A 12,044-nucleotide genomic window follows, 5' to 3' on the forward strand; every position below is an offset into this window, starting at 1 on the left:
ATCTCTGAAATACCAAGGCAAGGAGTACAACCCAAACTCTAAGGTCTAAAGTTATAAAAATGCATACATGTGTGTCCCTGGCTGCCCCAAACTGCCACTCTCGAGTCAGGGCAACACAGCAGAGTTGTTCTCTGTGATCCACAGGAATCTAAGAACACAGGCTTGAAGGTAGAGAAGGGATTTAATCTGTTTGGCCTGAGGCAGACATTTCTCACATTCTGTAATAGAATGCTTCTCCCTAAAATCCAAGAAACACTCTTCAAGGCACCTTTCCCTCCTTTAAGTGGTGATTATTATTCTTTTTTTTCTAAATGAAGACCTGTAGAAAGGTGACAGGAAAGAAAGGTAATCTTTCTGGCCATAGCTTCAAAGTAAATATCTGGAACAGAAACTATCCCATTTCTCCCATTTAAAACAAAAATGATTTTATATTAAATGTCAATTTTTATCAAATTACCTTCTCACATCCTTTTAATGATACGTTTTTCTTTTTTCAAACTTTCTTCAACAATAACAACAAAAAAATTGACCAATGACTGACCTAAATAGGTTTTAAACTTTTATGTCAAGAAGTAATTGTTTTACAAAAAATAATCCAACTTATAGTTTTAAAGATTTTAGACAATAAAAGAATGTCACCCTCTATTACCATGCTGATTTCCAGCCCTTCTTCCTTGTATGTGTGTGTATATATTTAACAAACGTGAGATACCACACATGATGTTTTATAGCCTGTTTTTTTTTCCACTTGACAATATATACTCAACATCTATCGTGACGGTACACACAAAGCTCCCCCATTCTTTTTAATGGATGAATAATATTCCAGTATATCAATTTCCTAACCTAGTGGTTTTCAGCTGCCTCCTAGGAAAGCACTGTGTAAATCTGAGGAGATGCCTTCCTATTGCCATGATGACTAGGGAGCACTATTGCACTTAGCAGCAGGGACCAGGGATGCTAGACATCCTACAGCACTCAAGACATTACTACACACCACAGAACTGGCCTGTCCACTGCACAACTTTCAAATGTCCCACCAGATGTTCAAGTAGGTGAAAACTTATTCATAATTACATGACCTGAAACCTAATTACACATAAGACAAAATGTTCCTGATAGTTCTAACATGTGCTGAATTTTCCAGGAAGGCAGCTGCATTACTTCAAGAGGAGATTTTATCTTGTTTTGTTCAGAATTTTACTAAGACTTAAGTTGTGGTATTTCTGAATCACCAATGCAACACACATGAATCACTGTGCATTTGTAGTTGTAATATGCACAGTGATTCAACATATGAATAGAAGCATCTGACTACTAAGGCATTATGTCTTCCACTGTAATGACTAAACATATGGAGATAGGTATTATTTTGTTATAAATTACATTATTATATATTACTTCATTTATCCTTTATAGTATAGTTAGGGCATTATTTTTATTTCTTTGAAATCATGGGCATAGATATGTTATCTATGCATTTCATTTCCAAATAGTAAAAGAGGCTTTAAAAACATAAAAATCAAACACTGAGTCTCATAAGATTGAGAACCACTAGTCTAACCAGTTTCCTGCTGCTGGGCATTTATGTTGTTTCCAATTTTTCACTATTATAAAAAATGCTGAAGTCAATGTTCCTGTACGTTAGGTTGGTGCAAAAGTAGCTACAGTTTTGCGCTATTGAAGCTTGCCATTTGATATTAGAATAATTCTTAAATGTGGTTATGTTATACAACATTTTAATGTACATTTCTTGCTTTATGTTTTTTTGCTAATGACTTAATACTTGCTATTTATTTTATATTTATTTTAGACTATAGAAATAATAGACAAAAAAGCAAATTCAAGTGATTTTTTTAATTCAAGTTCAAAATGGTTCGTAAAGCAGCAGAGACAATGCACAACATCAACAACACATTTGGCCCAGGAAGTGCTAATGAACATACAAGTGCAGTGGTGGTTCAAGAAGTTCTGCAAAGGAAACAAGAGGCTTGAAGATGAGGAGCACAGTGGCTGGCTATCGGAAGCCAACAACCAATTGAGAGCCATCATTGAAGTTGATCCTCTTACAACTATACAAGAAGCTGCTGAAGAACTCAATGTCGACCACTCTAAGGTCACTCGGCATTTGAAGCAAATTGGAAAGGTGAAAAAGTTTGATGAGTGTGTGCCTCATGAACTGACTGAAATAAAAAAAAAATCATTTTGAAGTGTCCTCTTCTGCCGGGAGCGGGCATGAGGAGCTCCGCCCGTGGCAAAGGTCATGAGGAAGGAGGCTCGGCATACGCAAAGGCGGATCGAGCCTCAGGAGTCCCCCTGGATATTCTCGAGCATCTACCCCCAAAAACCAGAGTCTGCCTACTTTACTGCTTTGTGCTCTCACCTCTGACATTACTGGGGGCTGTCCCCCACCACCATCTCTCTCTCTCTGATAAAGAGTTAACTTACAGCTCCAGTTAATAAAGTTCCTGGGCATTAGGAGTGTTTAAATCCAAACCCCTCAGATAGCTCTCTAACTCACCTGACAAGTTTACCCGGACTCCTACAGCTATGCATACGATTGTTTACAGTCTCCCAGCCGCGAGAGGCAAGGGAAGCTTAAGATATTCAAATAGCTTAGAGCCTCTCAGAGAGATAGAAACTGTCACAATAAAACTAGTAAAAGATTTCATTGATGAGCCAATGCTTGCTGCCAAGCTTCCACATCCTCTGTATTGTATCCTTGAATGTGTATTAATTAATATACTTGGTATGTAGCAAAAATAAGTAGTGGCCTTGGTGCTAGCAACTTTAGACCCTTAAGGTAATAAATTCTTTCCTTTGTTGTAAACCCACTGCACCTCTGCCCTATAGGAATGCAACTTTATCTAACACCTTCAGAGGATGGCACCAAACTTCAAAATAATTACTCTTAGAGAAAATAAGTCTCACGGTTGACAAACCTTTATCAGAGTCATAAAATGTTAATAGGCCTTCTGGCCAGAAGATGATGTAAATCACCTAAACCATTTGTATACGATAAATTTTCAGGAAAGAAACCCTGGTTTTGATAAGGATCAGAGACTGATGACTTTGCATGATTTCACACCCCCTATTATCCTCTATGTACAGCTTAGGATATAAAAGCCCCTGTTGAAGATAAAGCTACGGGCCTTGCTCACTGAAGCTTGGTCTCCCCATGTCATTCTTTCTCTCAACCTCTGGCTGAAGTTTCCATTTGGAGTGGGGAGGTCCTCTGCGGCCATTTATTTGCCTGGGCTTCTAAGACCCACTCAAGAAGGTGCCTAAGGTGGGGCACCTTCTGCTATTCGAGAGGGCGCCTGCGGCCTCCGTGGTCAGAGCTAACTTGATGTCACAGGTTATATTGATTTTCCGCGTAAACTAAGCTACTCAGCCTCTTTTCTCCGTTGAATTTTCCTACTGAGCTATCCTCATTCTATTACTCTTTATATCTCTGATGAATATTTAAATAAAGCCAGCGTAATCGCCGACGCTGTTTCCCCTTCAAACTCCCTGGATCAGCCGGGGCTGGACCTCGGCAGTCTTCTCTTATTCTACACAACAATGAACCACTTCTTGATTAGACTATGACATGCAACGAAAAGTGGATTGTATACGACACCCAGTAACAACCAGTTCAGTGGCTGGACCAAGAAGCTCCAAAGCACTTCCCAAAGCCAAACTCCCACCAAAAAAGGTCATGGTCACTGTTTGGTGGTCTGCTGCCAGTCTCATCTACTACAGCTTTCTGAATCTCAGCAAAACCATTACATCTGAGAAGTATGCTCAGTTTACCGATGAAACGCACCAGAAACTAAAATGCCTGGTATTGGTCAACAGAAAAGACCCAATTCTTCTTCATGACAATGCCTGACTGCACGTCGCACAACCAAGGCTTCAAAAGTTGGACGAATTGGGCTACGAAGTTTTGCCTCATCTGCCATATTCACCTGACCTCCTGCCAACTGACTACCACTTCTTCAAGAATCTTGACAACTTTTTGCAGGGAAAATGTTTTCATAACCAGCAGGAGGCAGAAAATGCTTTCTAAGAGTTTGTTGAATCCTGAAACATGGATTTTTACACTGTAAGAATAAACTTATTTCTTGTTGGCAAAAATATGTTGATTGCAATGTTTCCTATAACTTTGAGCCTAGCTATAATGATTTAAAATTCACGGTCCAAAACTGCAATTATGTTTGCACCAACCTAGTATATAACATTTCACATTTTGTTCCTCAGGATTTCTATTTTCCTATAGCTACAACTGTTAAGTATGTAGAAGGTTTCTGATATATATAGCCAAACTATCCCTCACAAAGGATCCAGAACTTGTCTGTAACCTAGGAGGAAGGAAAGACTTTTTTTAAACAATCATTCAAAATCCAGAGGCAATAAAAGAGTAATAAATTTGACTACATAGACAAAATAAAAATCTTTTTGGCAAAAAAAAAAAAATCATAATACAGAAAGCAAATAAACTAGAAGAAAATACTTGTAAACATATCATAGACAAAGGGCTAACACCCTTAACATAGAAAGAACCTTTAAAAACTGAGAGAAAGGAACTTCCCGGGTGGCACAGTTGATAAGAATCTGCCTGCCAACGCAGAGGTCATGGGTTTGATCCCTAGGCCAGGAAGATTCCATGCGCCACAACTACTGGGCACACTACTGGAAACCCATGTACTTCCAGAGCCTGTGCTCTGCAACAAAAGAACCACGGCAATGAGAAGTCTGCACACCACAACAAAGAGTCGCCTGCACTTGCTGCAACTAGAGAAAGCCTAAGAAAAGCAACAAAAACCCAGCTCAGCCAAAATAATTAATTAAAAAAAAAAAAACTGAAAGGGAAAAAAAAGAACCAAAAATCCTATTTTGAAAGTCATGAAGATATAATTAAGAAAGATGAATATGAACCTTAAACATGAAAAGACATTCAACTTCACTCACAATAAGAGCAATCTACAGAAAGTTCTCACCCATCAGACTGTCAAAAATTCAAAAGCTTGATAATATAGTTTCTCAACAAGCTGTGGGGAAATAGGCATCTTCATATATTGCCTATGGAGATGCAAAAAGGCACAACTCCTTTATAAGGGAATTTAGCAGTATCTAAATATCCATTTATCTTTGGACACAAGAATTCCACTTCTAAAAATTTACCTGGATATACACCTCCAACAATACAAGGTTATGCATTAGAATATTAATTGTAACTGCAAAAAACTATATTGATGTCCAAGCACTGGACAGAAGTTGATCAAACTATAGTATATCCACACAATGGAGTAGTATATGCAACTATTAAAAAAAAAACTCCATAAAGTAATATAGTATTTCCAGGAGATACTATTAAATGGGGAAGGAAAAAAAAAAGGTGCAAAGATACATAGTATGTTATCTTTACAGTAAGAAATTAGGAAAAACAAAAATATATTCATTTCATGAACCCCAATGCTCACTGAAGCACTATTTACAACAGACAGCACAGAAGCAACCCAGATGTCCATGGACAGATAAATGGATAAAGAAGTTGTGGTACATATATACAATGGAATGTTACTCGGCCATAAAAAGGACCAAATTTGAGTCAGTTCTAGTGAGGCAGATGAAACTAAGAACCTATTACAAACAGTGAAGTAAGTCATAAACGGAAAAACAAATATTGTGTATTAATGCATATACATGAAATCTAGAAAAATGGTACCAATGAACCTATTTGCAGGGTAAGAATAGAGACTCAGACATAGACAACAGACTTACGGATGCAGGAGAGGGTGGGATGAATTGAGAATGTAGCACTGAAACATATACATTACCATATGTAAAACAGATAGCTAATGGGAAGTTGCTATACAACGCAGCGAGCTCAAACTGGTGCTCTGTGACAACCTAGAGGGGGGTGTGATGGGATGGGAGGAAGGTTCAAGAGGGAGGGGACATATGTATACCTATGGCTGATTCATGCTGATGTATGGCAGAAACCAACGCTCCATTGTAAAGCAATTAGCTTCCAATTAAAAATACATAAATTAAAAAAAATATATATACACATGCCTATTTGTCTTTGTGAAAAGAAATAAAGGACAGATAAACTAGAAAACAGTGAAGCTGGAAACTTATGAAGGGCTGAATGAGGGAATGGAATGGAGTGGAAGAGACATAAGGAGTAACAATTATGTATATATATAAAAAATCTCCATAGTTTTGACTTTTGGAAATATATTTATGTTCTACAAATTAAAAAATAAAATCAGTAAATATGGAAAGGAAAAACTGAAAGCAGAACGAACAGATAAACCCAAAAGTATTTCAAAAGAACACTGCAACCACAATGAGAAAGGGAAAAAAAAGAACAAATCCAAGTAATTTATGAATATTTAACAACAGACCTTCAGTACTGGGTGATGCAGAGAATTGTAAACAAACCCTGAATTTGTTGAAGTAGGTCTGCTTTATGTAGTGGTACTCACAAAGCAATTCTGAAATACTTTTGGATGTATTAAAAGACTGAGCAAATGTGCTGAAGTTTTGGGAGCCAGGGTTTTCACTGATGAAAGGACACAAAATAAGGAAAAAACCTATAATGATAAACTGGAGGTATCAATGTGAACTCATGATTTCTTAAAAAGTGTTACCTATAGGTATATACATGTATATGTGAATATATATATTGGTATTTATGTTTATAGCTTATACACACATATATTTCTGAGCTCTGTGGGCCAAAAAAGCCAAGATGCCAACACACTCTAGCAGCAATAAGCAATGACCAGATCTTGGTTTCTAATGTCATTCCTCTCTAAAAGGACCAAGGACTCCTCACAGAAGTGGCTAATTTCAGAGCTGGGTGATAGGAGGTAAGATGCACCTGGAATGCGGAGCCATACCAAAAAGTAAGGAGATGCTCAACAAAGTGATGGAGGCTGGGGACAAGTCACAAGGCTGCAGGAGACACCTTGACGGGACTCACAGCAGTCAAATTTGGACAATCTGAGAACCAAAATAACTAAGTATGATAATGAACTATAAATCATTGAAAAAGCAGCAATTCATATCCATACTTAAATAAGTGAAACAAGAAGTCTCTTGACTACAATAAAATGCTAACTAATAGAGAGTGCTGAAGTGCTGGGGTCTGGGGAAAAAATCATTTTGTAACCATCATAGTAAATGCAAAAATCATCAATGGATGCTAACTAGGGAGAAATTCTGACGAGGAACAAAATATTTTATGGTCTGAGAAAGTGTCTCCTTACGAGTTGCTTATTATACGTAAGAGAAAAAAAAATTATACAGTGAAGAACTTAAATGTACACCTTGACTGGATTTTCAAAATTAACATCACTAATGAGGGACAGAGCAAGACCAGACAAACCCAAAATGAGACACCTCTATTTTTAAAAACGGAGGAAAAGGCCTGATTCCCCAAAAGTGTCAGTCACTAAAGACAAAGACTGTGAAAATGTTTCAGTTTAAAGGAGTTAAACTTAATGCAAGACATGACCTCTGACTGTATCCTGTATGGGAAGGAAGGGAAAAAAAAAACACCATAAAAGACATTACTGAGTCAGCTGACAAAACTGGAATACAGATGGTGGGTTAGAGAAAAATATGTTATCAACGTTATTTTACAAAAGTTGGTAACTCTGAGGTTCAGTTCAGTTCAGTTCAGTCGCTCAGTAGTGTCCGACTCTTTGTGACCCCATGAATCGCAGCACGCCAGGCCTCCCTGTCCATCACCAACTCCCAGAGTTCACTCAGACTCACGTCCATCGAGTCAGTGAGGTTAGAACAGAATATCTCTAGTCTTAGGAAATAAACACTAAACTACTTGAGGGTAAAGCCATGACGTATGTCCCTTAGCCTCAAATGATTCTGGGAAAAAAAAAAATGGAGTATGTCTACTTATATATACATACTTATGTAAGTAAATGTGTGTATTTAGAGATAATATATGCAAATAAGGTAAAAGGTTTACAAAAGGTATATGGGGATTCTTTGTACTATCCTTCCAACTTTCCTATGAGTTTGAAATTATTTCCAAATCAAATTTTTAAAGTTTAGTTTATAAATTATTTTTAAAATTTAAAAATTATTTTTAAAAGGTAGACTGGTTTCAGTTTACACTCCCAGCATGGGGATAATTCATTTAGGTTCTCTTTGTATATAAAATGAGATTTAAACTAGATGTGCCTGAAAACTCCATTCTGTCCTAAATTTATAGAGGGAGTGTGATGAGTGAGCAAATTAGATGTCCCCTTAAGAAATCGCTGAACAGTCTACACTCCAAATGTGCCTTTCTAATTCCTCTCATTGGGACGCTACTAACACCTAACAGTGGATTTCTATTTCTGCCAAATATCTTATCTTCAGAATCAGAGAAAAAGTAATAATTTTTTCCCTCCACAGTTATGGCTGCCTGGATTTATTTCACACATACTCCATAATTCTCTGCACTGTTATTACACTGTAGCTTACTCTGAGAATACAAATTCTGCTAAAAACAGAGGGCAGGAGCATTTTCTTTATTCCACCACTGACATTCTTTCTTACCAAGGCACCTGAAATATGTTATTGGTTCTAAAGCTAAATTCCAACTGCTTTTTTCAGTTGAACTATGGGTTAATCATGCTATGCACGGTCCATTTGAGCTCAGTTTTCTTATAAGACCTAGGGTGATATGTTTGTGTCAAGAGTTCAGTGGGCAATCAGTAGTATTGGTTGATTTTATTTTGATTTGATATTCTTATTCTTTTAGGATCAGATTCACATGGCTTTAACTTCAAAGTACTTATTTTTCTTCTTTGATCAACTTCCACTTTAGTTTACTATGAATATTAACCTGGGACTTGTTCCCACAGTACTTACTGCTAAAGGAACCCAATCGGTCCATTCCCTAGTTGGCAAAGACTCTGTTGCTTTGATCTTCTTTAATCTGAGTTGCTTCAAGGAGATTTCACAACTTGCCAACACCAAAGCTGATGACCGCTCCTTGTGAACAAACAGAAGTGGCACCTGGATAAGGAAATAATTCAAAGGGACAAGATAAAAAAAAAAAACAAAGGGACAAGATAAAGAGAAAATAATGCTGTGTACTCAGTTGTACATCCTAGTTTTGTTAAGGCTAAGCAAATTATTTTATCTCTATAAGCTCGTTTCCTCCTCTGTAAAATGGATATGCTACAATCATACCTACTTCCTAGAGCTGTTGAGGGTTAAATATCAAGAGCCAGATAAATAATATACCATAGTACCTGGCCCATACTAAGTCCTCTATAAAGGCTACACAGTTCTAATAAACAACAACTGATTTTCTCTGCCTGGTATCACTTCTCTCCTTAGCCCTCCATCCTTTGGAAAACTGACTCTCCCACATCTCCTAAGGCTTTGGTGGGATTGTGAATCACAATACTCTATCCTCCACCTCCACAGCAGCTAAAGCAATCCAATCTGGTCTTACAGAAACCTGAATATTGAGTAAGATACACAAGGACAGAGGGTAGTTGGACCTCAGTCATTCACTAGCTAAAGAATCTGGTCCATGAGATCTTCAAGATTCCCATCCCCAGGGGTGGCCTAACTGTTTAAGCTTTTTTTTTCCCCCTCATTTCTCTATCTTTCCAATAATACTTTAATCTGAATGAACTTCTATTACTAGAAAACTTAGGAATCCTATTACAACATACATTTTGTTCACTAATTTATTATTTGAACAAATTTTTTTTTCCTGTATTTATTTGATTGTGTTAGGTCTTAGTTGAGGCCTGTAGGATCTAGCTCCCTGACTAGGGATTGAACCTGGGCTCCCTGTATTGGGAGCGCAGAGTCTTAGCCATTGGACCTCTAGGGAAGTAGGTATGTACAATATACCAAGTCACATTTTTTAAAATAAATTTATGTATTTTAATTGGAGGCTAATTACTTTACAATATTGTATTGGTTTTGCCATGAATCTGCCATGGGTGTACACCTGTTCCCCATCCTGAACCCCCCTCCCACTTCTGTCCCCGTACCATCCCTCTGGGTCATCTCAGTGCACCAGCCCCAAGCATCCTGTATCCTGCATCGAACCTGGACTGGCCATTCGTTTCTTATGTGATATTATACATGTTTCAATGCCATTCTCCCAAATCATCCCACCCTCTCCCTCTCCCACAGAGTCTGAAGACATAAATGAACTCCTATTTCACACTAACCCCCCAAAAAAAATCCCCCCTTTCTAATCTCCCATAGCCCGCCCGCTCGCTCGCTCGCTCGCGCTCCCTCCCTCTCCCTCTCCCTCTCCCTCTCTCTCTCTGTTTTCTTCAGCATTGTTTACATTCTCCTTTGTAAGAATTACTTCTGAATGCATATTTTTCCCACTTCTAAACTAACGAAAGCAGGGACCACATCAAATAACAAATTTGTATGTCTTAAAGTACTTGGTGCATATTGCCAAGCAGAAAGAATTCAATAAACACAAATGTAGTGGACAAATGAGGGCTTCCCAGGTGGCTCAATGGTTAAGAATCTGCCTGCTAATGTCAGAGATATGGGTTCAACTCTGCCACGACTTAGTAACTAAACAACAATAATGGACAAATAAGTATTAGTTCTACAAAAAGGTTAGTTTATCTTTAGTTCTCCGACAGTGATTTTTTTCACCTAACAGTTTTAGCTTAGAATAAGTCATCATTAAGTGTATACAAAGCTCAGATAACACTGTCAATGAACTTGTCTTTTTCAGGATGAGTCGGAGTGGTTCTCCCTCTGCTCTAGACCAGAAAAAATGAGTTTGAAGAAACACGAGTTCAGTAAGAAGTATTATGCACTCAGTAACAAAATAATGTGTTAGTTGCTCAGTCATGTCCGACTCTGCGACTCTGCCTGTAGCCCACCAGGTTACTCTGTCCATGGGATTTTCCAGGCAGGAATACTGGAGTGGGTTGCCATTCTCTTCTCCACCGGACCTTCCCCACCCAGGGACTGAACCCAGGTCTCCTGCATTGCAGCTAGATTCTTTACTGTCTGGGCCACAAATAGTGAACATTTATTGAAGTTTTCTCTTAAGCTAGACACTGTGGCACCACTGTATGTGGATTATCTGTGAATCCTTACAATCTTCTGAGGCATGGAGCTTTTTCAAGGAGGGAAAGAAGCCCTGAAAGATTATTTGCACAATATCTTACAGTTAGTGAACAGCAGCGTCACTTCAACAGAGATTAATAGAGATAGTCAACTAAAGGATGTGTATAGCCTCATAAATGCTCCATGTTGTAAGCACAATATTGCAGTAAACAGAATATTCTTTCTCCACTCCATTCTTCTCACTGGAGACATTTCTGACGCTAACATTCACGAAAGGGTGGCTGCTACCTCCAAGTTAACATTTGCCAAAGTCCAAGAAGTTACTGGGAAGAGGAGGCAAGGTGCGTGAAGCAGAGGACAGGGGCAGACTTGGAAGAGATTCGCAGACAAGATTCGAAGCCTCACTTGGTCCCTCATTAATTATATGATCTTGGGCGTCATTTTACTGGAGACTCAGACAACCTCAGCTCTATAGATACGAAATGTCTACTTGGAAGGCCTATCTGAAAACAAGGGGTCACGTCAGTCCTTTGTTAACAACGGGATTTCGCGCTCCGCCACAGCAGCGACAGGAATGCCGAGGCGGGGACCCAGCGGACCGTTCAGGGGGCGGGGCGCGGCCCCAGGGCTCAGTCCCGGCCCGCGGCGCCCTCCCCCACCGCGCGGCGTGGCCCGTGCCTCACGCCCGCCCGCCTGCCCCTCTCGCCCCTGACGCCGCCGGGGCCCGCAGCCCGCCCGCAAACTGGCCGCCCCTCGCGGTCCCCGCCTCCCACCTAGTCCCGCGAGTGGGGCTCACGGCCGGCGGACAAGCTCCCCGGAGCACCTCGTGCCTCACCTCAGCGCGTTCCCCCTCCTCCGCGCCGAGGAAACGCCAGCCGTGCGCGCGCCCAAGCTTTGCGTGCGCGCTCCCTGCGGGCGGCGCAGGCGCGAGCCGGCCGCGCGCCCGCCGCCTCCGCCCAGTCCCCGCCCCG

At 39.7% G+C, this 12,044-nt stretch overlaps 1 protein-coding gene across 2 annotated transcripts in view; it reads right to left on the bottom strand.

Moving 5' to 3' along the window:
- Nucleotides 1-11,991, bottom strand: part of TADA2A (transcriptional adaptor 2A) — a 46,511-nt gene extending 34,520 nt beyond the window's left edge. Inside the window, exons 1-2 of one of the 2 annotated variants that reach the window (XM_010861545.1) lie at nt 11,909-11,991; nt 8,875-9,021 (exon numbers count right to left, since the gene is read on the bottom strand). In XM_010861545.1, coding sequence (XP_010859847.1) covers nt 8,875-8,899 — 25 coding nt within the window. In that variant the 5' untranslated portion in view covers nt 8,900-9,021; nt 11,909-11,991. Of the gene's footprint in view, nt 1-8,874; nt 9,022-11,846 lie in introns of both variants that reach the window. The other variant, XM_010861546.1, reaches the window with a different exon arrangement.
- Between the last annotated feature and the right edge of the window lie 53 nt (nt 11,992-12,044).

The sequence above is a fragment of the Bison bison genome, unplaced genomic scaffold (genome assembly GCF_000754665.1).
Source record: "Bison bison bison isolate TAMUID 2011002044 unplaced genomic scaffold, Bison_UMD1.0 scf7180017864472, whole genome shotgun sequence".
In the NCBI taxonomy this organism is placed as follows: Eukaryota; Metazoa; Chordata; class Mammalia; order Artiodactyla; family Bovidae; genus Bison; species Bison bison.